A 25,075-nucleotide genomic window follows, 5' to 3' on the forward strand; every position below is an offset into this window, starting at 1 on the left:
TCAGGACAGCTGATTCTTCCCTAAACCTCTTCACTCCTGGGGGGGGGGGGGGGTGGCTCAGGCTGTGCTGTGCACGTCTGCCATGGAGCAGCCCCCCTCTCCATGTGCCCCAGCTGGCAGGGCCGGGATACAGGCCAGATCCCCCGAGACTGCTGCAGCAGCAGCTGCTGTGGGTTTGTCTATTGCCTTTTCGGGGGCTAGTAGCCCAGGTCTGCTGGCTGCCGGGGCGGCACGTGACGCTGGAGCAATGAGCTTCCAGCCGGTCGCTGCACTGCTCGGTACCTGGCGGCAGCTCCTCCCTAGGAAACAGTCACCAGGGCAGGAGGGGAGCTGGCAGCCGGGAGTCCCAGGGGCGGGGCTCACAGCTCCCCCGGGGGGAGGCAGAGGGCGCTTGGCTGGGCCAGGGGGAAGGAAGGAGCAGGGTTTGCCCGGGTTTGGGAGCGCCGAAGCAGCATGGCTTTTGGGAGAAGCCAGAAAGATCCCTTCAGCACAGCCGTGGGGCACCTGATAGGTGAGTACCTGAGACCCACCTGTGCCACCCCCCTCCCGCCCCCGATCTGGGGTGACTCGGGTTGGAAGAGGAGCCCGGGGCCCCTCCAACGCCCTCGGAGAGGACAGAGGAGAAGCTGGGCAGTTTGCTGGAGGCAGCGACCCCCCACCTGTCTTCCCACATGGCCACCCCGGGCAGCCCCACTCCCAGCTGGGGACAGCCTGGGGATTAGACCTAGGTCTCTGCCATCCGATTTATTAATACATCAGCCATTAAAGGCGGAGGAGTAAAGAGGGCAGGTGAGCACTTTGGACTGAAATAAAGGATTGATCGGTTCTAGATTCTCCCAATCTAGCCATCCTGCAGTGTGTGTGTGGTACAGAGCAATAGCCGGCTCAGGGAGGAAGTTTCTTAAAGTCACAGCACCCACCTTTAATTTAGTCTGCAGGTAACTCTGACTTTTTGTAAAGCAAGTCCTCTTTTCCTTCCAGAGAGAGCAACGGTTGGTGCGCTGCCCGCTGAGGAGTGGGGTCAGTTTATGCACATCTGTGACATTATTAACACAACGGATGAGGGGTAAGTAGGCGAATGCTCTGTAGCCTGGTTTGGAAAGTCATTTACCAGGTGATACAGCTGTAACTGTCCTGAGCGACTAACAGATATCTCAAAAATGTCTGCACTGCCTAGTTAACTGCTCCTGTTTAAAAGAGCCCTGGGTGTATGTTTATGCATGTGTGGGATAGATGCGTGCACACACACTAAAATATCTCTCATTTATGTGGCTAATAAGAATATCCAAAGTTACGCTTTGCTATTCAGAAGTAGGACCAGCTTCTTCAGAGTAGGCCAGTAGTATTCCTGATAGTTGCATATGCATCATGTCACCTACTTAAGGTCACATCTAATTAAGTCATTACTGGGGACTGGATCCTGATGCCCTTAGTTGGTTTTTATTCAGCCTTTTCTCAGGAGAAAGGTTCATTTGACTTATTGGGAGTCTTGGTTGAGTAAGAAATCAGTGAAGATGTCAAGATTTGACCATTAAGGGTAGGAGTTCCCGCTATAAAGAGCGGAGAATCCAAAGTTTACAATATTCGAGACATCTGTTAGCTACCACAACATAACTGTGGTTTGGGGTTTGTAACTTGACCAGGGTTCCTGATTAGATATTTTTGATGCCCACCTCTATTAAATTTATCATCAGAAAAGTCAAGTGATGTCACACTTTGTATCCCAGCATATTTTAATGTACCTAGGTAGGTATTTAGGACCCCTTGGGAGGCAGTATGACCTAGTGGGTAGAGCCCAAGGTTACCCAGCTTGGCCAAATGCCTGCTGGGTAACCTTGGGCAAGTCACTTCACTTTTCTGTGCCTCAGTTTCCCCATCTGTAAAATGGGATAATGATCCTGACCTTTTTAAAATCCTTTGAGCTCTACTGGTGGAAAATGTTATATTATTTACCAGAGAGGTTTCAGTCCTGAGATGATACATAATGACTGAAAAAAAGTCATCTGTTCCATGCACTTCCATTCCTTGTTCTAACCCCATGCTCTTGTTTATGGCTACAGCCATTTGCCTATAGCTCCATGTCCATTGGCAAGGGGATGGTTTAGCTATGAGCATTGTTTTTTATGTATAGTATCTACCCAGTGCCTCTTGTTTTAGGAAACAACTTTCCCTTGTGAGCACCTTTTAGCAGCACGGCTGTAGCGGCACAGCTGTGTCGCTAAAAGCTGCGTAGTGTAGACAAAGCCTTCAATTCTCCACTATTTTGATCTGAGCAGTTTATTCCATAACTGTCCATTCTGAAACATCTTGTGATTTCCTCTTCAGCATCTGCTACTGGCCACAGCCTGAGACAGAATACTAGGAACAAAGGAATTGCCAGACCTGATCAGATGAGTGGTCCATCTAGCCCAGTATCCTGGCTCTGATAGTGATTAGACCCTCAGAGGAAGGTATTAGAAACCCTGAAGTGGGGAATTATGGAATAATTTAACTACAGGGGAATTTTTCTTCCTAATCCCCCTTCTCCTGTTTTAGGCTTTGTCTACACTGACAAGTGAAAGACAAAACTTTTGTCGTTCAGAGGTGTTAAAAAAACACCCCCCTGAAAGACACAAGTTTTGTCGACAGCAAGCCAATACTGACGCCACCCGTTGGGGGTGGAAGTTTTTTGTTGGCAGGAGAGCTCGCTCCTGCCGACAAACGGCGGCTACACTGTGCACCTTTTAGCGGCACGGCTGTAGCTAAAAGCTGCGTAGGGTAGACAAAGCCTTCGATTCTCCACTATTTTGATCTGCTATGGCAATTACTATGTTTGCAACTTACAATGGTATAAAAAGAGAGAGAAATCTTGATCTTAGTGGAGTTTTACAAGAAATACATTAGGACATTCAAGCTACTGTATTTACAAAGGTGAGCACTGAATTAGGGCTTTATTGGCATTGAATGTTTTTTCCAGTAAGATGTTTTTTTTTTCTTAACCCAGGTTTTTGATGGGTTGCATTAATATAGTGCTAGATCATCTTGAAGGATATTGGTTTTGTTTATCACAAGCAGTCCCGGGCACCAGTTACTGTAATACCTGGGTGCATTATACACAAAGTATGTTAAGAAACAAAACTGTTTTCCATAAGGAATGAGCTAACACCCAGCCCTTCACTCCCACACAGCTATATATAGAGATACAGGAACTATATGAAACTCACAATGCCATGATGGAAATGTGGAATGCAGTGTCTGTTTACCAGCACACAGCAATTACTGGGGTTGTTTAGAAGCATCCTGCAATTACCAGGATTGACATTGAACCAGGACACTGATGCTAACACCTCTGGTCTTGCCAAAACTCCCATGAGGTCTCTAATTCCAACATATTTGAAAAATGGGCTCTAGTTAGCTCTTGATGCATTGGCCATTTAAGCTTTTATGTTAATGAGAGTTGCACAGGTAAATCTCTCGCATGACGATAAGAGAAAATAATTTTGGAGAGGAAACTCCGCACTGGGGAATTATGTTTATTCTTCTACACAGGACTCTGGAGTACAGTCTGTAGTGATGACCCTGATTCACCACCATATTACGCCAGTTTAATACCAAAGTGACTCTGTTGAAATCAGTGGAACCATCACACTGATGTGAACCAGCATAAAATTAGAGTAACACTGGGAGCTGATTCACTCCTTATTTCATGTCAGTATTTTCAGATCTTGGACAATTTTTATAAAACAGCCACCCTATTTCATTGGTACCTTTCTCTGCATAATTTCTTGTTATCACAGGCCTAAAGATGCAGTAAAAGCACTAAAGAAAAGGATTTCCAAAAACTGTAACCATAAGGAGATTAGATTCACCTTGTCTGTAAGTACAACTGTACTACTTCTATTAATTAGATACTGCGAAGGAAGCCATATTTTAAGAAATAAGTCAGTCTGTGATTGACATGTAGGTTGTGAGCTCTCTGAGGCAGTCTGTTTTATATGTCTGCACAGCACCTAGCTAGTACAATGCAACCTTGATCCTTTACTGCAGTTCCTAAATGCTACCGTAATACAAATAATAAATAATAAAGGCTTGTCCAAGACAGTCATCATATGACTCCCCTTGGCTGTCCCCAGATTATACCCCACCAATCTCTGAAAGATATAGGGGTTAGAATACTGTACAAAGGCTGAACTGACTTGACAATTCTCCTAATAACACATCTGCTAGCCTTATTACTCATGGCGTATTACACAGCATGATGGAATGTGTGGTATAAGTTTTGCAAAAGCATGCCTTATTGCCAGCAAGGAAGTAATTAGGGTGAAGAAAAGACTGATGTTGTTTTGTTTGGAGGTAAGACCTACAACGTTCAGCTCTGAATCTAAATTGTCCCAGTGTTTGGGGACCTTGGGATTTGGTCCCATTACAGATTGTTCTGAGTCAGAGTTTGAGTCTGCCTCTGAACTTCCCCAGGCTGTGGGGCAGTTTGGTTTGGGGCCCATCTCCGGGTTTACCGGAGCATGTTAACACAGTTCTCCTCTCTCCTCTGCACTGATATCGTGGGTCAGATTCTGATCTTCTTTACACTACTAGGTGCAGTGCAGTTCCCAGTGTAACTGAGACCAGGATCAAGGCCCTATATCCTTGTTAGCTGTCCTGGTCTTTAGGTATAAATGATTTCCCTGAGGATTTCATTTTTCTTTACTGTTTCCATTATTTGGATGCAGAAGTTTCCCTTTATCACACAAGCATCAGCGCTGTTACATATTGTATGGTGTGTCTGGTGGTAGATAGGTGACCGACACTGTTAAATCACAGGAAGGCCAGCAGTGCCCAAGTGTCAGCTGGTGAGTTAGGGATGCAGCTAAAGTTATCTAAACACATCGGTTATATGGTTAGCGTGTCCCATTTCCAGGGCCGGCTCCAGCATTTCTGCCGCCCCAAGCAAAAAAAAAAGCCGCGATCGGCGGCGACAGTTCAGCGGCAGGTCCTTCGCTCCTAGAGGGAGTGAGGGACCTGCCGCCCCCGAATTGCCGCAGGTGCCGCCCCTCTCCCTTGGCCGCCCCAAGCACCTGCTTGTTAAGCTGGTGCCTGGAGCCAGCCCTGCCCATTTCTACTCCTTTGTGCTCCCTTCCTCCTTCAGTTACTTAGATGAGTCACCTTTTTGCTCCACAGGTTTGCATAGCAGAAATGCTCTGCTTCTGCTCTGAGTGCACTCTCTGTATCAGGCTTGCTTTCTCCTCCAGGCCTTTGTTTACCTTAACCCTGCACTGAATGTGCAGGCTGGAGTTTTGATAACACAGCTCGGAGCTTTGGGAGTGTTTATCTGGAGATTTGCTCTGCAGATATAGCTGGGGTTCTGTTATTGTTCAGCCTTGTAGAAAAAAGACCTTATGTTCATGTTCCTGGTGTGTCCCGGGTGGAACCGGATAACAACACTGACCTGCTGAAAATGGATTCTATTTGCTTGCAGATAGGGCTAATGACCAACCGTTAGGTTTCAGATCCAAGCAGCATGACTGCAAAATAAATGCCAACTCTCCCCTTCCAGGGTTTCAGGTGTGCTCCCAAGCTCCTAGCCAGGGCCGGCTGCAGGGTTTTTGCCGCCCCAAGCGGGGGTGGGGTGGGGCGGGAAAGCCGCGATCAGCTCTACCACCACCGCTTCAGTCTTCGGCGGCAATTCGGCGGCTGGTCCTTCGCTCCGAGAGGAAGTGAGGGACCCGCCGCCGAATTGCCGCTAAAGACCTGGACGTGCCGCCCCAAGCACCTGCTTGCTGGGCTGGTGCCTGGAGCCGGCCCTGCTCCTAGCACTATCTCATAGTCTCTCTTGGATCTCAGCTCCTACCTTCTCCTTCTCTGTTCCCACCTACTCACATGCAACTACACCCTGCCAGGCAATTTCAACCTTTCAGTCCCAGATCTTTTTCTGGGTTTCCAAGCTCTCTCTGCCTCAATTTCCCAACCTTCCTTCATTTGGTAAGCCCTACTCTTTCCGCTAAATCCCCCTTTCTCTCCTCCTCCTCCTCTTTATTCTTTCAGTCTTCTTTCTGCAAGCTGCAGACACTTGTGTCTGCCAGTGCCTCTTCCTCTGTTGCTGGCTTCTTTCCATTTTCCAGTACCTCTTGGCATCAGCTTGCCACTTTCCTTGGCCCCAGTAATACCTCCAGTGCTAGCCATGTTTAATGTTACTTTCTTGGCTTCCAAAACCACGTACTGTACTCTTGGTGCAAGAGCTGGTTGAATATTTTCTGTCTGTCATTTTGTGACAGGAAAGGGCCTTTTTTGCTGAATGAAAAGTTTTCGTGGAGAATTTTTGTTTCTTATGAAAGAGTTGGTTTTTTGACAAATCATCTCCTTCCACCCCTCCCCCCGCTTTTTCTATTTTTGCCCCTGGAAAAGAGGGCTGGGGGGGGGAGGGGAGACGACAAAAATATGAAACACTTCTCAGTTTTTGAAAACTTTTTTCAAATGTTAAGTTTTTTAAAACTCTCCTGCAAAAAGCAGTTGGTAGTTTTGACCAGCTCTTCCCCTTATCAGTCCACCTTGTGCCAATTACCTTGCGTCCCCTCCACCCATTGAGAATCTCCATCCAACCCCCTTTCCCGGCTACTTTACATACAGCTAAGAAAAGAAGAAATAAAGGAGCCAAATTTCTTTTATATGTATTTTGATCTGGTTTCGTTTACTCCACCTCATGTCAATGGACTTATCCTTGTATACACAAAGCTTAGGTTACTCCTATGAGAAGCATAAACAGCACTCAGAAAAATATGCTGAAAGTTTTTGTTTTGCCTTGAGCTAGCAGAGTCACACCTGTAGGCCCCAATCCTGCTGGAGACACCAGCACACACACAAGTAACTTTACGCACCTGAGTGTTTCCATTGAGTTTTATGGTGCTGCTCGTGTACAAATTTTATCTTGGGTGTAGATTTTGCAGGATCAAGGCCTTAGTTAACTCATTTGATCTGCCATTTACCAATATGCTAACATTAGAGCACGGCTTTTACTTTATTGCTGTTTCCTTGTTCCTGTTCCGTGTATTTTCCTTGTGTGCTTGTTGATTTAGAGGAACATGGGTGACAATCAGGTGTATAAAAACATTCTGGAAGTGACTTAGTTTCATGCACTCTGGCCTGCTGAAGTCAACCGCTGCTTACGAAGTGACATGGATGAAGATTTTGCATGCTGGGCCCTGTAGTTAGGGTTACCATACGTCCGGATTTTCCCAGACATGTCCGGCTTTTTGGTCCTCAAATCCCCATCCGGGGGGAATTGCCAAAAAGCTGGACATGTCCGGGGAAAATAGGGAGGGGTCTTGGGGTTGGGTCCAGGCTGGAGCCGCTGGGGCCAGAGCCGGAGCTGCTGGGGCTGGAGTCGCTGGGGCCAGAGCCGGAGCCGCTGGGGCCGGCGCCGCTCGACCGGGGGCCGGGCCGGGGGCCGGGCCGGGGCCGGGGCCCGAGCTGAGCTGGGCCGGGGCCCGAGCCGAGCTGGGCCGGAGCCGCTGGGACCGGGGCCCGAGCCGAGCTAGAGTCACTGGGGCTGGGGGTGCTCGGCCAGGGCTGGGGGTGGTCGGTCGGGGCCGGCGCCCCAGGGCCCGGGCCGGAGACGCCAGGGCCAGAGCCTCTTGGCTGGGGCCGGCCGGCCGCCGGAGGGAGCCGCTCGGGCTGGACTGGGCCGCGCCCCTGCCCCAGCTTACCTGCTGCCTCCCTGTTTCAGGCTTCCCGCGAACATTTGATTCGCGGGAAGCAGGGGAGGGGGAGGAGCAGGGGGTGGAGCGTTCAGGGGAGGGGGCGGAGTTGGGGCGGCGACTTTGGGGATGGGGCGGGCTGGGGGCGGAGTTGGGGCGGGGCCGGGGCCCCGTGGCGTGTCCTCCTTTTTTTTAATTAAAATATGGTAACCCTACTGTAGTAGTTTCATAAAGTATCTCTATTAAAGGCAAGAGATCAGACTCCGCACTGCAAGTTTCACAATCAGACGTCTGGAAGATTCTGACTTGTAGGCAGGCAGCCAGCAATGTGTGTTTGTTACTTGACTCTTTATTATTTGTAGATAGTGGGTGTGTCAAACCTGTTTGCATGCTCCCTTCCTGTTTTTAAGAACGACACCTATTCAGCTTACTAGAACTCATTAGCTTTTTTAATGTTTGTAAATACCAATGTCCCAATTTTACTGGGGCTTCCGGTTGCAACAGCAGTATTAGGGATGGCCAAAATAAATAGTTAAAAAAAAATTTTTTTTTCCATTGTGCAGAATTAAAAATGGGCAGGGGAGGGAGAGAAAATATTTTTGGGAAAAATTTGAATTTTGAGTAAGTTCTGGGAGTGGGGTTGTTTTCCTCCCACCCACCCCACTTTTTCATTTTTCCTTTTGAAACTCGATAACGTTGGAAAAGTTACCAAGAGGCAAAGCTATGGAATTTATATTGTACTTTTGCCACTCTGAGACTTTTTGCAAAGCTGAAGATTTGGAGAAGTTATGGGATGGAAAAATGAAGACGTATTTGTGAGAGAGAACCCCGGAACATCTTTCTATTGCATTGTAGGGCAAACAAGGCAATGGGAGGTGAAAAAAGGTTAGAGAACTGTGGTTTTGCCTTCCAAAGCAAATGGTGGAACCCCGATCACTTAGGACATTAAAAACTAGACTGGGAAAAACACTAATAAATGTACATAATCCATCCCTGGAATGAATGGCCTAACAGACTCTAGGCTGTGACACTTTGGAGAATGCTGACGCTACAAACTGGTACCCACTGACTGAGGTGTCAAAATATCCACCCATGATCCTTAGCAACATCCTGTGGTTAGGCCTGGTCTACACTGGGGGGAGGGGGGTTGATCTAAGTTACTCAACTTCAGCAACGTGAATAACGTAGCTGAAGTCGACGTACTTAGATCGACTTACCGTGGTGTCTTCACTTACTACGGTAAGTCAATTGCTGCCTCTCCCCCTCGACTCCGCCTGCGCCTCTCGCAGCGGTGGAGTACAGGAGTCGATGGGAGAGCGCTCGGGGGTCGATTTATCACATCTAGACTAGATGCGATAAATCGATCCCCGCTGGATCGATCGCTGCCCGCCGATCCGGCGGGTAGTGTAGACATACCCTTAGAGGCTTCCACTGTAAAATGAAACTGTTCATTCCAACTCTGTGAACCAAACCCTGGTTGCCTTACTCACATGATGAGTCCCACTGAACTTAGTGAGTAGAATCTGGCTTTCAATGGAAAATACTTTTCTTTCCTTCTACCACTTTTCCCCTTCCCCCATCCTTTTCTTCTTTCATTTAACATTTTGTAGCAATGGCGCCTTTGCCGCTGCCTTTTACCAAAGGGCTGGGGTGCCCTTTTATTAGCTGAGTCTGGTTTTGGTTTGTGAATCTGAGAGCTTGGATTGCACAATCAAGCACCCAACTCCCTTCCTGTTGACACGGAACTCCTCTCACCTGGGGTGTAGAAACTGTGCCAGCTTCTAAATGCATCTGATCCCGCCCCCTAATTATGGAAAGTCTAACGGGACAGTTGAAAATGCGTTTGCTAATGCTTTGATTCGAACCTTCTCAAGAGTGAGTTTCTGGGGATGTCAGTACAGCAAGCAGGAGATGTGATTGCAGCACAGGGAGGGGGCTACCAGCTTTGATTGAATTAGCTCGCTAAAAATAGCAACGTAGCCGCGGCAGGATGGACAGTGGGATGGGCTAGCTGCCCAAATTCAGCCTCACCTGGGAAACTAGTCATATTTGGGCAGTAAGCCCAGGCTGCTACACCTACATTGACTGAGCTAGCTCACTAAAAATAGCAAAGCTAGGGCAGGTTTGCCGACATGTGCTGTCCCAATTGCAGAGTAGACATACCCTCTGGAATACTTCCCCATGCTGGGTAGCACCTTACTTCACCACTATGTCCCATTGATTCCAATGGAACTGCTTAGGGAGGTAGGATACTACTCTCAACAGTAAATAAGGATATTAGAATCCTAATGAAAGTATAAGTATCAAAGTAGCTCATTCTTGATTGCTCCAGAATTAATCGGGGCCAAATTCGCCTTGCAGTTGCGCCGGAGCACCTCATTCAAGTCAATTGGGTTGCACTGGCATAAATTGAGTGGAGGGTCTGGCCCTCTAGCCACAGTAGTCTTACTCAAAAGGGTAAGTGTTCATTCTCAGGTGTGGGGAATTCATAATGGGAGTTGCATACCTAATTCCCCATGAAAATGTTTTACACAAACCGCAGCATTTATTTCATGGACCCTTTCAAATAAAAAAGTAATCAGTCAAGCTAAGACTCTCTGCTTATTATCTTTTACTTGGCTTTTTGCACAGCAGTTTGCCTCTTTGTTCTACGCTCACTTTATTTCTGTGGGATATATTTCTGCTCTTGTACCTCCCTTCCCTTAAGGCCCTGTTCACACTAGAGAAAAGTCCCTATGTCTCCAAGCTAGAAAATGAGTTTCTAAAATGTTTTTAACACACCTTTGTGTAGCCTACACTGAACAGGGAAAGCATGTTTAATCCACTTCAGCTCCATGGGCAGTTATAGTGGTGCCACTTAGAAGGCTGATTCTAATTTGAGGAATGTTTCCCAATACTTGTTATGAGGGAATACTGATAGAATTGACATAGCTTGTAAACTGGTCTAAACTTTCCCCTCTTGTCTGGGTGGGACTTAGTAAAGAGAGAGACCCTCTTCCTCTCTGCTTGGGGCACCATAGTCAAGGGGTTAGGACTCCAAAACTTTGAACCAGGAGAGTTGGATTCTAGACCTCCCTGTACCCACAGATGTTCTATGGGCAGGATTCCCTTCAAGCCAATGAAAAGACTTTATATTGGCTTGATTTCAATGGATTGGGCCCTCTAGGACAGGTTAATGCTTCCGATTTCCCCATCTGTAGAATGGGGATGAGGAGCACCTGTCTTTGAAAGAGCTTTGAGAGCTGTGGATGAAAATTGTTAGATAACTATCAAGTTTGGTGACGTTCAATGCCTTGTGGATCCGTCATCTCTGTGAGGCTCTAGCTGCATATCCAAAGCCCGCTTTTGAAGGTAGATATTTCATAAAGATGATTCTGATGATCAAAGTAATTTGCCTACTTTATTTCTGGTCTCCATGCTCCCTATCACACAGCTCTCACAATTGGAGAGCTTCAGTTTGTTTTTTGTTTTTGATTACCTTTCGCTTGTAGGCGATATGAGAAAAAGAAAGTGGTAGCTGTTCTTATTATGATTGATTCACATTGTGACTGTGCCTAGCAGCGCTAGTCATGGACAGGACCCCACTGTGTTAGGTGCTGTACAAACACTACTGTCTAATCTCGTCTTTCCAAGGTGACCATCACAATGCCATCCAGGCATGAATTGAAAAGGGGGGGGGGGGGGGAGGTGGAAGGGCTGAAGTTATTTTTAACCACCGTGTCATAGAAATGCCTTCTCTGTACAGCTTCTCGACATGTGCATGAAAAACTGTGGCCCCAGCTTCCAGTCTTTAGTTGTGAAGAAAGACTTCTGCAAGGACAAGCTGGTGAAATTGCTGCATCCGAGATACAATCTGCCAGCTGATACACAGGACACAATCTTGGCCTTTATCAGGGTAAGTCAACTGTAAATAGAGGGATATATACATAGTAAATATTTAATGATACAACCCGGCGATGGGCTGGAAGGGGGTTCGTGGGAGCCGCTTGTGAAAATGTCCTTTGATGTACTTGCTACTTTTGCAAGTGCAGCCGGGAATGGGAGGTGGAGGGAGAGGAGCAGAAAGGGGGCATGGAAAGGCCCCTTTGGATACCCCCTACCCTGACTGCTGGATGTGTTCCTTCCCCAGCTGCATTGAAGGAGAAAAGTGAAAGGGAGCTTTAAAGCTTTCTCTGTCTTGTTCCCGCTGCTTAGAGTGCAGGCCAAGGGAGTAGGTAGCTCATGTGGAGGGCTTCAGGCGCATGTGTAGTAGAAGAACCCCTCTACAAGGAGATTCTTTTCTTCCCTGACCCATTGGCATCATCTTCAGCCTTGGAACCAATTCCTCCAACCAACAGAAATCCTGCATTTTTCAAGGTGTCTAGTAGGTGGGTGGACAAGGAAAGGAAGAGAGGCAGCCATCTGGAGAGTGGAGGTTCAAGCCATGTGGCTTCTCCCAGCGAAGAATTCTGGGTCTCACACATAAAAATGTTTTGATTTATCTCACCAATGATTTTTCAAAAACAGACCTGGGCCTACGGGTTCCAAGGAACCGTGGATGTGAGTGAAGTGAAGGAAGTGTACCTGGAACTGCTAAAGAAAGGAGTGCAGTTTCCATCCTCTGATGCCACCCCAGGGACACACAAGGTCAGCACAACATTCGTCACTGTTAATCAGAGTTAATTGCGAGAGGTTTATGTACAAAGAAGGTGTGTTGATTGTCATTAGTTATTATGTCTGAAACCATGAAAATCCTGCTCACATACTCAGGAACTCAGTCACACATTCTGCCCTGAAGTATATATATATTTTAAACTAGATAATAGTGCTTTTTATTATAAAAATCACCGTTTGGGGGATCGGTTGTCTCAGACAGGAAGGATAAATCTCTGAGTTTTTTAAAGCTAGCTAAGAGATTTGGGCATTCAATTCCCATCCAAATGCATGGCAATTGAGTGTCCAAATCTCTTAGGCATTTTGGAAAGTCTGAGCCAAAATGTATATGATTTGCATGAAAGTGCCCAATGATTCAGAATGTGAGCATTATCTGGGTTCAATTTGGAATTGGGAGAGGTAGGGATGTCTAATAAAAAGGTCTTTACTATATAAGACTCTACCCATCTCTTTGTACAGTCTACAAAATAATTTGCAACCTTATGGATAAAGGCTCTGTCTTTACTATTTAAGTTGATCAAAGGTATGTGTAGATCTGGAAAATGACCCTCTCTTAATATGGCTTGAGCAATCCATACCAGCTCTATGTGCAGCAAGTTTCTTAGATCCATTCCTTCCAATTTCCTATGACTTGGAAGAGCTTTCACAAGACTTTTGAGAAGAGTGAAACCAGTTATGGATTTAGAATCTTCTAGTCAGCCCAGGCAGAAGTGATTCAAAACTATTGTGAGTCTGGCCTGATGATTAGATAGTGGAGTATAGGAAAGGCAGTGTATTTTGACTAAGGCTGTTCAGACAAGGCTATGTGCTGAGTCTTTTGACTAGATAATTATTTCTTCCCCCACCCAGATGTAACTGTGGGAATGAATGTCTTCTAAAGCTCTGGTCCTGCGCCCACTGAAGTCAATGGCAAAGCTCCAATGACTTCAATAGTGCAGGAACAGAACCTATATACAGAATTTGGCCCAGAGTGCCTAAGGTTGAAAGAGCTTAAGCATAGTGTCTGATGCAGGCCTTCAAGTTTAACCCAAAATGCACACAAGGTTTCTTGCATTTCCAGCTCTGGGATCCAGAAACACCTACTCCCCTCTCAGTTCATCTCCCAGACAAGGATTCCTAGACCCTTTCTTCTTACAGCTTCTGCTTTCTTAGTGTGGCGCCATCGCCAGCCACACCTAATTTTTCCCCCAGAGCAGGGTTCTTGTGCAGTGAGGACTGACACCTGTTAATTCCCGTTCCAAAGAAAGTAATAGAATTCTCTCACCAAAGATGGGCTGATCTCTGCGCCTGGTCACAGAGGCATAACTCATGCTTCGCCAGTCACACTCCTTCCTCTGATGGATTCATTTGCTAACAAACCAGTTGAAAGGAAACCTGGATCCCAAGTCTGGTTTTTATTCCAAAATGGTTATTGGTTTTAATGGAGTGAATAGAACTCACTCGGATAACTCCGTCTAAGCCTTCCTCCCTGGTAGTATTGCAGCACTGATTATGAGGAGGCTAATGCGCTGTTGTCTAGTCTGATAATGATGCTTTGTAGCGCTGTCATCTGGATGTCCGTGTCAATTCCCAGGTTAAACAAAAACTCTCTTCATATCGTATAGCAGCGAGCTTCGTCTTGGCCCTCTGAAAAACCACCGCCTCCTTCTGCTGTCTCTGTGAAAAGTACTCCGGTGCCTCGTCCTCCAGCTCCAACAATAACATTGACTTCTGAACAGGTACAGTACAGCCTTTCTTTCGAAATATGCTGACTAAGCGTCTGTCATCATGATTCCCTGGCTTGTATAAGATATAATATTAGAGGCTGCTGCAAGGAAAATCTCCATTCGCTCAAGCAGTATAGGCTTTTGTTGACAGTCCGGGGCTGAATCCCTGGTCCATTACCATAGTGTTTTTATTTTGTTAGAAAATTTTACACATTCATGTGCCAGATCTTAGTAGAGGCCAGGAAACGAGATTGCACAACTGCCAGGGAGCTGCCCGATTGGAAATCTTTGCTTGAGTATGTGTATTTCTAATGCTCTTAGAAAGGGTACTGTGGTGCAAATTAGTAAGAAAAGAGGGCAATTCAGAGACAGAAGGAAAGGGTAAAGAAAACTTTTGCATGACACCAATGTGAAGAAATTATTTTTAAAAGTCAGAAAGAAATGGACAAGCCAGTTCCACACCTGTCTGTGGATAAATGAAAAGTTTGTCTGCTTAATAGTAATAGGACTTAACTGTAAAGGAGAGAAATAGCAGCACTGCACAGAGCTAGGATTGAGACCCACTGCCTTCTAGTGATATAAAACCGGACGAACTCCATTAACGTCCATGGATAGGGCCCTACCAAATTCACTGTCCATTTTGATCAATTTCACAGCCAGTGTTTTCAAATTGGTCAATTTCACATTTTCAGCTGTTTACATCTGAAATTTAACGGTGTTGTAACCGTGGGGGTCCCAACCCAAAAGGTACCTGGAGGTGGGTCTGATCTCTGATCGCTTTATTCACCCCGCAGCAGCCCCGCAGAAGGACAAGTCCTGTCCCTTCCCAGCTCAGTGGGGACTTGCAACTAGGAGCCCCCTGGCTCGGGCGCGCCCAGCAACAGGGGGAGATCGGACCCACGTCCACAAGCCTCCTCCAGCTGCAGGAACCTCTGGGGCTGCTGCCCAGCACTGGAGCTTCCTGCAGCAGGAGGAGGCACTTGGAGGTGGGTCTGATCTCCACCTGAGAGCTGCTGTGCAGAGGAAAAACAAGTCCTGTCTCTCCCCAGTCCGGCGGGGACTTGCAGCTAGGAGCCCCTGGGCTGGGGTGCTCACAGCAGCAAAGGGGAGATCAGATTTCAGGAGGAAGGGCTTATTTCATGGTCCGTTTTTCACGTGAAATTGGTAGGACCCTATCCATGGAGTATCATCTGTGTAAAGGCTGGAGTAAGGCAGTGCTGATCAGGCCCATAGTATATCTGCTAAAAGAGCAAGCAGGACCGTAGGTGTGGAAAACATTGTGTTTTCTGTACTTGCACGTATAACATTCCATTGCACTGAACAGATTGGGAAGCTGTACAGCGAATTGGACATGGCGAAAATGAATGCGAAAGTCATGTCAGCGATATTAACGGAAAATGTTCCTGGCTCTGAGAAGCTTGACGATATGGAGCTCTTACAGGTGCAGTACCACATTTTTGCTAGGAGTTTGTTGATGGCTTGGTTATGGTTTATTTTAAAAATGTACATTGTGCCCATCCTTGTGGCATCTGGGTTCATATTGCAAAGTGAAAACAAACATCTTTTTTTCAACCTTTGATGTTGATCTAGCTTTCTCTTGCCTCTATTGTGTCCACCTGCTAGGAAGACAGGCAGGAAAGGACAAGTTCATCTTGCAGTGAAAACTGCAGCTCTAATGGATTGCTCAGGAATGAATTACAGAGTGGAGGGTCATCTCTCAAGAATGCCCTGCCACTCAGACCCAGGTGTTCAATTCAGAGAGCAAGAACATGCCAACTGAATGCAACTGCCCCATGGGAAAACAGATGGCGATAAGGTTACTGTAACAGTAGGGTCCCAGGCCTTTCAGGGCTCTGGGCGTCATCACCAATACTTCGAAGGTAGACCGAGAGCCAGTGCAGAATATAGAGTGCTGGTTTTAAGTGCTCACCTTAAAAGATGAGCAGTTGTGTTATTCATTCGCTGAAGTTACACATAGGCTTCAAGTTCCATTAGTCCAGCCTGGAGATGACAAAGCTGATGCATTGTCTCCAGTTTCTTCTTTTCCTAGTACTGGTTTTTCTATGTCTACGCTGCATTTTTAAATGCCCACTCTAGAAGCAAAATCCTAGTGCCTCAGCAATATAATTATCTGCCCATGGAAACGCGTGATCCAGCCACATGTTTCACAAGGATCATGTAAACCTGGTTCTCATGTCGTTCCCCTGTGTTTTAAACTTCTCTTCAAATGCTAGGATGAAGGAAACGTTCTGTCAATGAGAATTTTATTACGTCTTCGCTTGGTTTGGCTAATCTACCTTCCAGCAACTTTTAGAATGGACATGCCTTAAGCATAGCTTCAGGTGGCCAATGGAAAGTTCTCCCTGAGCCAAGGGGCTCCTCCACTGGTATGGGCTGGTGTATTGGCTCTTATGCCACCCTTGGCCTCCAGTGCAGGATGCATGGCAGGGAAATAGAGGTCTCTGGCTGCAATATGTTGTATTGGGGAACCAGTCCCAGAACTGGGGGTGACCAAAGTACCCACCAGATGCCAGGATGTGGCCTACATTCATTAACAAATTGGAAGAAAATCCACTGAAAGTAAAATCTAAAACGAAGCAAGTTCACAATGGCAAAGAGTAGTTCTCCATCTGCTCATTACTGCACTTTTTTTTTTGTTGAAGTCCCATGTCATATACTTCCGCTGTAATATTTATGAGCTGCTACATTCAAGCACTAACACAATATGATTTTTTAAAACTTCACACTCCAGCACAATAGATTGTGGATTTTTCAAGGTTTGAGTTGCAAGAGAAGGCGTTACAAACCTCTCTGGTAAATAATACGCTTTTTTTTTTTATAAAGGTTGTCTGCCTAAATATTTACTGTACACAATAGACTTAATGGTTTCTCTGAAATGAGGAAGGGTTTAAAAATTCCCTTGGTGTGCATTTTAAAATGATCTTGGTTCACATTGACTGTATGCAGTAATTATGCCTGCAAAGAAGCAGAGGACTCTACCCAGTAAATAAGACTCATTTAAAAAATGATCTCAACTTTCATGTTCTTCAAGTTAATTTTCTCCCCCAGCTAACATAAAAATATTGAAAAAAACATATTTAAACACAGTGCAAAGGGATTGGCTTGCCCTAATAAACACCACGGATCTGGAGCTAAGTTCTTCACTCATCTTAAGGGAAAACAAAGCAAACGGAAAGAAAGTTGGATAGCCTACAAAAGTATGAGGCCTACAAAACTCTATCAGCAATGGTTTAGCCCTCGAGTCCCACACTTATTGTACACGGGAGCAGCAATCTGCACCGGGGTTCTAGCGACAGTGGAGTGTGGTCTAGGGATACGCCAAGGCAATGAGAGTCAGGCCTTCTGGATTCATTTCCGGTTTCACCATGTGACCTTGAATAAGTAATATGACCTCTCTTTGTGCTTCAGTTTACCCTGCTGCAGAATGGATATTACAATGCTTCCCAGCCTCACAGGAATGCTGGCTAGACACTTGGGGCACAGCTACAAGGCAAGCAGAAATCCACGTCACAGAGCCCAGGCTTACAGATCAGGGCTTGTCCACAGTGCTAGAAATAGCTGTCTAGATATTTGGGCTGGGACTGGAGCTTGGGCTCTGAAGCCTGGGCTCTGAAGACCATAGGCCCAGGCTCTGAGACTCGCTGCTTTGAGTTTCTGCTTGCCGTGTAGATGTACTCTTAGTTCTGCTGCTCTAGAGGTGCAAAGTAGCCTTCCTGCTGTTTTAACCAGCCAGTGGAAGATTTTCTCTGTGCAGGGGAATCCTTGAGTGGCATAGAACCGGCAACTCCCTTCCTGACCCCTGGTGTGATACATGTTACTGTGGGGAAAGAAGATAAAGTCGGGACATGCCCGGCCCTGTTGCTCCCTAGCTGCTACAATGGACCTTCAAGGCCAGAGGCAGATGGGTGAGCATTAGACTGGCTCCAGGATCCAGTAAACACAAAGGTCACCTCTTCACAGAATCCTCCTCTTGAACTGCATCCACTCAGCTCTGTTTGGCCGGTGCCCATGATCGAGGCCACGGTGTCTAATTTAATTAGTTCTTTGAAAACCTTGGGCAAAGACCCTTGCAAAGGATTATTAGAATGTCTCTGCCTATTTTAAATCGATTTCTGTTAAGTTTTGGAAGTATATTTTGTAAAAGGAAGAATGCCATCACAAAGTCTGAGGAAGTGCCAGCAGATCTGCCTGCTGGCACTCAAATAGTTAAATTATTGGTCAGGGTAGGGGCAGGGAGTGAATTTCACCATTCATGAAGAAGTGAGTAGAAGCTCATTCCTTTTATATGTGTTTTATGACTGTATTTTCTGTTCCTTCCTGCAACACCCTGAGATCCTTATCACAGCACAAAGTGGCTAGCGAAACAAATGCGAGTTGCTTTTACAAGAATGAAATATGTTCTTTTCTTTGCATCTCAGCCTAGGTCACTCAGTTCAAGGGACTGTGTCCTTGTACAGTAGTAGTTTCATTGCAATTGGTGTAGAACAGAATCCTTTGCTGAAAGAGTTGCATGCTTTAGGACTTAAAGGGAGAATTTTTTTTAACCATGTGTCACCAGAGATCCAGGCTAGTCAGATTAACTGAAACTTAATCATGGGCAAAGTACAGCAATGCAAGTCCCGGCTTACACCGGTGTGGCTTATCTCCACTGCGGGTTTGCACTTGCATAGATGCATCTGTGGCTGAAAACCCGATTGTAGACAAGACCTAAGACACCTGAAACCAATAACCCCCAAAATATTAAACTGGCTGAAATTAGTAGTAGTAGTAGTAGTAGTTAATAGAGCAGTTCAAGTTCTTGTATCAACTCTCGCAGCCAGTAAGAGTAGGGAACAAACAAAGCTACTAGATACAGACCCCTCGTGGGGACACTGGAATGTGAGGCCAATTCCTCAGCTGATGTAAACTGTCACAGGTCTATTGACATCACTGTTTTTACACCAGCTGATGATCTGGCTCTTGGAATGCACAATAAACAACTCTAGTTTCAAGGTGTCAAGAGTGCATGCATCTTTTCCTGAGCAAAATCTGGCGAATTTGTGATTGAGATCAGACATTAAAAGGGCTGCGTCTAAATTCTTGTAGAATTTCCCTTTGTTAGCAGGTCGAAAATCACCTCTGGGCTGAGGGCAGGCAGAGACCCTATACATTGATTAGAGCCCAGTTTCCAGGACTTGATTAGGACTTATGGTGTTGCATCGTCCTTGTGCTGCAATTCTGAACAGAGGTGAATTTCACCCTGAGAAACATAGTTGGGTATACACGCTTTTGAAGCAAAAATGGGCCAGTTTTACAACAAAACCCTCCAGACTCCGTTTGGGTACTGGACTATGCCCAGGACTCTGGGCTTCAAAATTTATTCTTCCTGCCTGCGTTCCTTCTCGGTTAGCATGGGTGGTTGTTGCTGGCTGAGAAGGATCCCAGCAAGGTGCAGTATCTGCTGTTTGTTCCCCAGCCGTACCCAAGAAGGGTGGGAACTTCGCCTACGGAAGCCTAATGGAAAAGTGCATGAGGCCACAACTTGACCCAGGCCAGGGGATCCTCCCCCCTTATACATTGGCCTGACTCAGTAAGGAGTGCACCTCCTGCCATGAGGTCCAAATCAGGAGCAAAGGTGTCTACCCCCACAGATCCCTCAAGGGGTCTTGTTGGGAGAGCAGGGAGCATTCTCATAAGCATGAGGCCAGGTCTTCCTCCAAATGATCTTTGAAGAAGTCAGATCCAGGCCAGCCTAAACTGAGCAGTAGCTCAGCCCAAGAGAATTTAGTATGTCCAGAGTCTCAGAGGCTTAGGGTTAGAGTGTACTCGCCAAACCGGCAATCAATGAGCACCCTAGTGATTGTTCCCACCCAGGGCCGGTGCTACCATTAAGGCAAACTAGGCGGTTGCCTAGGGCGTCAAGATTTGGGGGCGCCAAAAAGTGGTGCCCCCAATTTATTTTGTTTTTTTACAGCGTTCCTGTGCTGGGCTACCGGCGGCACGCTGACACGTGCGGCTCAATCTCCCTCTCCCAGTGCAGCGGCCACTCCACTTCTCCCGCCTCCCAGGCTTGCGGCGCCAATCAGCTGTTTGGCGCCACAAGCCTGGGAGGGGAGGAGAATATTAGAGCAGGGGCGGCGTGCTCGGGGAGGAGGCGGAGCAGAGGTGAGCTGGGGTGGGGAGCTGCCACACGGCTCCCCGGGGGGGGGGAGCTGCCGTGGCGGGGGGTGCCTCAGGGTGGGGGAGGAGCTGCCGCGGGGGGGGGGGCGCCTCGGGGCGGGGAGCTGCCGCAGGGCGGGGGGGGGCGCAAGGTGGAAGTTTCGCCTAGGGCGCGAAACTTTCTTGCACCGGCCCTGTTCCCACCAAAGTGATATTGGCCCTGTCATGGTGGAAGAATCCCCGTCAGGTTTGCATCCGTGTTTCCTTTCTTGCTTCCGCACAGACAGGATGATCACTGGCAATGCATCCCTGTTAGGTTGAGGTGTTCACGTGGACAACCGTACAGTGCAGGGCACCTGGACATCTCAAATGTCCAGGATGTACATCAAGAGCCATGAGCAGTTTGAAGGGCTTGTGAAACCTTTCTCCTGTTCACTCAAGGTCACGGTGCCTTCATTATGTCAGACAACATCACAATCACCTCTTACATAACGGACAGGGAAAAATGCGATCCGTCCCCCTGTGTGCAGAAACGTTGAGTCTGTGGAACTGGTGCGTCAGCAATCAGATTACCCTGTTCGCTGTCTACCTCCCAGGAAACCAGAATGTGCTGAGAGTGGCTCTCTCAGCAGCCGCTTTGTGGTCAATCACGAGTGGGAGCTTCACGACACTGGTAAACAATATTTTTGCTCTGTGAGGAATGCCCCACCAAGGACCTGTTTTTCTCCCAAACAGGAAATGCAACATATACTGTTCTGGAGGAGCCCTGGGTCACCACTCACAGAGCAACACTCTACTTCTTCCATGGTCAGATCATCTGAACTATGCCTTCCCTCCACTACCACCCCTGCCTCGAGTCTTGTGCAAGATTTGGCAGGACAGGACACGCACTATTCTCAATGCCCCAACTGGCCCAGACAGTTGAGGGTCCTAAACCTCCTATGCTTGTCATCTCGAGCACCAATCATTATTCCTACATTTCCCGATCTCCTGACTCAAGGGAGCAGCAAAATCAGGCATCCCAACCCACGGGCGCTTCATCTCAGAGCCTAGTTTTGTCCTTAGAGCAATTGTGTTCTGAAACTGTATAGAACATCCTTTCTAGCAGTTGGAAGGAGTCTAGGAGATGTTATCTAGCCAAGTGTAAACATTTCTCTGTTTGGGTGCATCAAAGGCGTATTTCTCCAGAAGCCACAGATATTCCTCTCATTCTGGATTATATTCTTTCCTTGAAGACAGCAGGCTTGCTCATCCGTTCCTTACGGGTCCACATGGCAGCCATCAGTGCATACCATCTGCCTATACAGGGCTACTCAATCTTCACGCACCCTCTGACTAGCAAATTCTGGAAAGGCCTAATCAGAACTCTTTGCACCTATAAAAAAAAAAAAAACTCTTTGCACCTACTTTTCAATGGGATTTGCACATTGTTCTCTCACTAGGCCTCCTTTTGAATAATTAGCCTCCTGCTCCATGTCTCTCCTATCCATGAAGGTTGCATTCCTGGTAGCCACCACCTCAACCAGGAAGGCTGGTGAACTTGGGGCGTTGATGGCAGATCCCCCTTACACTATAGTGCATAAGGACAAGGTTTCATTATGTTTACACACTAAATTCACCGGCTCCACAGTCGTCTGAGTTTCACCTGAACCAGTCTATCCACTTACCAGTGTTCTTCCCAAATCCTCATCCATCCTCAGAAGAAAGGAGGTTCCGTTCTCTTGACATTTGATGAGCCGCAGCCTTTTACCTGCAGACAATGAAAACAGTCGGGAAATCCCATAGACTATTTGTCGCCATATTGGAAGGGGTCTGGTTATATCCTCTGAAAGAATCTCAAAACGGATCTGGGGCTGTGTTTTGCTCTGCTATCAGCTGTCTAATTGTCTCTTTCCACAAGAGAGCAAGCAGCGTCTACAGTACTGCTTCGAGGAGTGCCTCTTCTTGATATTTGTGAGACAGCTACGCGGAGCTCAGTCCACGTGTTTGTGAGACACTCTGCATTGGTACAGGACTCCTCTACTGCTGCATCTTTTGGAATAGCAGTCCTTCATACAGCTCTGCCATCTATTACCTCACACCCTCCTCCTATTTAAGTACTACTTGTCAGTCACCCACATTGGAATACACATAGGGACTAGCACTCGAAAAAGAAGAGAAAGTTACTTGCCTTATAGTACCTGGAGGTTCTTGGAGATGTGTGGTCCTTATCTGTATTCCACTACCTTGACCTCCTTCCATTAAAACAACAAGGAGTCCGGTGGCACTTTAAAGACTAACAGATTTATTTGGGCATAAGCTTTTGTTGGTAAAAAACCCACTTGTTCAGATGCAAGGGTTTTTTACCCATGAAAGCTTATGCCCAAATAAATCTGTTAGTCTTTCAGGTGCCACCAGACTCCTTGTTGTTTTTGTGGATACAGGCTAACACGGCTACCCTCTGATACTTGACCTCCTTTCACTGCACTTCAGATCTTCTCTGATTTGCAGTGAAGAAGGAACTGGAAAGGCGGTTGGTCCGCCCCGCCCTTTATCTCCTCAGTCGGAGGCACGAGTAAACCAGGGCAGATGTGCAGGCTAACAGACACTGCTTTCGAAATTCTCTGGCTCCAGGCACGTAGAACCCATGCATACTCACAGTGGAACATGAATAGGGACCACACCTCTCGAGGAACCTCTAGTTACTATAAAGTAAGTGACTTTCTCTTTATGGAAGAAGATGACTTTCCAGAAATGAGGCTGGGTTATGAGTTGGGGTAGGAGTGCTGGTCATGGTGATAGCAATTATCAGCCGCATTTTGTAGGAAGTTTGCCAGAAAGGGACTTGAGAATCAAATATAAGGGATTTGGGGCTCACCCTTTAAACTGTATGTGGTCATGTGAATTAGACCGTGCATTACCCTTGCATCTCCAGCACCCAAAAGTTTTATAATTCTCCTCCCAAACTGACAAATGTGAGAAACCACAATGATGATGGTTTTGGTTTTTTTTCCTGGAAAGAAACTGTACAAGATATGTCGGGTGATGCAGGAGAGGATCGTGGAACTGCTGGTGGCAGTGGAGAATGAAGATGTGATAGCTGAATTAATACAAGTGAATGAAGATCTGAATAACGTCCTCCTGGGCCATGAAAGGTAAATTTATTAGTGAAACCAGAACCTGTCTTTTCTACTTTGGTCTCAGTAACAGGTTCTCCTGACTGGGCCGACCAAATCTGTTACATTTTTTTTTAACACTCAAGTATGATGTTTGTCATAGTGCAGGGAAGCTGCACCTGTATTCCCCCTCCAAGGTCCAGCAAGGGCACCCACTCTCAGGCATCCAGCTCCCCAGCAATCACCTCCCTTGGGCGGAGACACATGTCTCTATCACTTCTGACCGGAGTGTTTCCAGGCTACACAGTTCCCTGCCTGCCCTGTGAATTCCCCAGCAAACTCCTAAGATACTTAAACTTAATTCAATTAGGTATAACTTAATTCACACAGGAAACTGTTATATCTGTTCCGGTTTAATCTGCTCTTTCAGGGTGAAATTCACCCTTCTGCAGAGGACTAACATGAGGCATATGGGCCATTTAAGTGCCACTTGAGCTCTGAGGCTTAAATGGTCCATATGACTGGTGCTGGCTGTCTCCAGAGAGATGAATTTCATCCTCCATCAACAAGAAAGGAACAGCATGTTCCTTTTTGTGTTGTACTTATATTTATCTGCTGATCTTGTCTCTCCAGGCACTTGAGAAGCAGCAGACAGGTTAAAATTTGTAGAAGGGTCCCTAGAATACCAGCTTGCAGGGTAAACCAAAGTACTAGCGTAGCTGGGAATAATAAAGCATGAGGAAAGAAACAGGCGCTGAGTCCTTCTGTTAGCATGGGACTCGGATACAGTGGATTTGGCTTCAGTCAATTATGAGCTCTCTTTGTTCCTTAGGTTACCCACATGCTGAGCTTAACTGCAGCATGCACATGCTCCTAGGGAAGACAGACAGTTTTACTGCAGGCATCAGCCAAAGAGTGGAGTTCCTGCTTCCTTAAAAGGATCACATGCGGCTCTCCACAGTAGCAAACAAGTGATTCTACCCCCCCCCCCCCCCCCACCACCACCACCACTGCAGGCACAAATAGGTATTATTTCACACAAGGAAATCCTGGATGCTTGAGGTGTTGACATCTGCATTTATTTACTTATTGATTTCATCAGTGGGATAACTAGGGCTTAGAAAATACCAGAATTTCAGCATTTCCCAAGCAACAAATAACAGAGATCATCCTGGTATATGATTAGTCTTAGCTGTGAATGGATGGCTTTCCTAACCAGAGGTGAGATGACTGTGTTCTAAAAACCATTCTTCAGCACCATGTGGGTTGGGGAACAAATTGAAGGCTTGTGCTTCCCACATAGGGAAAATTAAGCCTTTCAAGGAGCACTGAACTCTTTGGTTTTTGGGCTGGGCAGAGTGGAGTGCACTGATGAGACCACACTCTTCTTCATCCATCAGCTATGATGGCCCATCAGTAGATTGTCATCAAGAAGACCAACTTCTCGTGTATTTAACACTTCACAGGACACCACAAATTTCTGGCAGGCCTTGGAGACATGTCGTCCTGCCACATACTCTGTTCAGTCACTCACTGCTGAGGGACTGGCAAAGGGGGGCATATTAGAGGACAGTGGGGTGACCTGGGAGAAGGAGAGTAGAATAAAGAGGAGTTGCAATGACCAGGAAAGGGAAGAGGAACAGAGTGGGGTAAGGGAGGAGAGGAAAGCTCCAATTAATGCCTCGTCCTTGTTTGCCTTCTGTCGGTTCCAGTTTATTTCAGAAGAACTTTGATTAACGTCTTCACGCCACAATCCTTAGCGCTGTAACACTTGGAATGTGTGCTCCAGGCATAT

General features: G+C 46.7%; 1 protein-coding gene across 2 annotated transcripts in view; it reads left to right on the top strand.

The window, feature by feature from the left end:
- Window positions 1-369: 369 nt before the first annotated feature.
- TOM1L1 (target of myb1 like 1 membrane trafficking protein) overlaps window positions 370-25,075 on the top strand; it is a 37,445-nt gene continuing 12,739 nt past the window's right edge. The window contains exons 1-8 of one of the 2 annotated variants that reach the window (XM_065416193.1): window positions 370-511; window positions 982-1,066; window positions 3,777-3,855; window positions 11,413-11,562; window positions 12,174-12,293; window positions 13,925-14,038; window positions 15,351-15,467; window positions 23,186-23,319. In XM_065416193.1, coding sequence (XP_065272265.1) covers window positions 454-511; window positions 982-1,066; window positions 3,777-3,855; window positions 11,413-11,562; window positions 12,174-12,293; window positions 13,925-14,038; window positions 15,351-15,467; window positions 23,186-23,319 — 857 coding nt within the window. In that variant the 5' untranslated portion in view covers window positions 370-453. The remainder of the gene's footprint in view (window positions 512-981; window positions 1,067-3,776; window positions 3,856-11,412; window positions 11,563-12,173; window positions 12,294-13,924; window positions 14,039-15,350; window positions 15,468-23,185; window positions 23,320-25,075) is intronic. The other variant, XM_065416194.1, reaches the window with a different exon arrangement.

This window comes from Emys orbicularis, chromosome 13 (genome assembly GCF_028017835.1).
Source record: "Emys orbicularis isolate rEmyOrb1 chromosome 13, rEmyOrb1.hap1, whole genome shotgun sequence".
NCBI classification, from domain to species: domain Eukaryota; kingdom Metazoa; phylum Chordata; order Testudines; family Emydidae; genus Emys; species Emys orbicularis.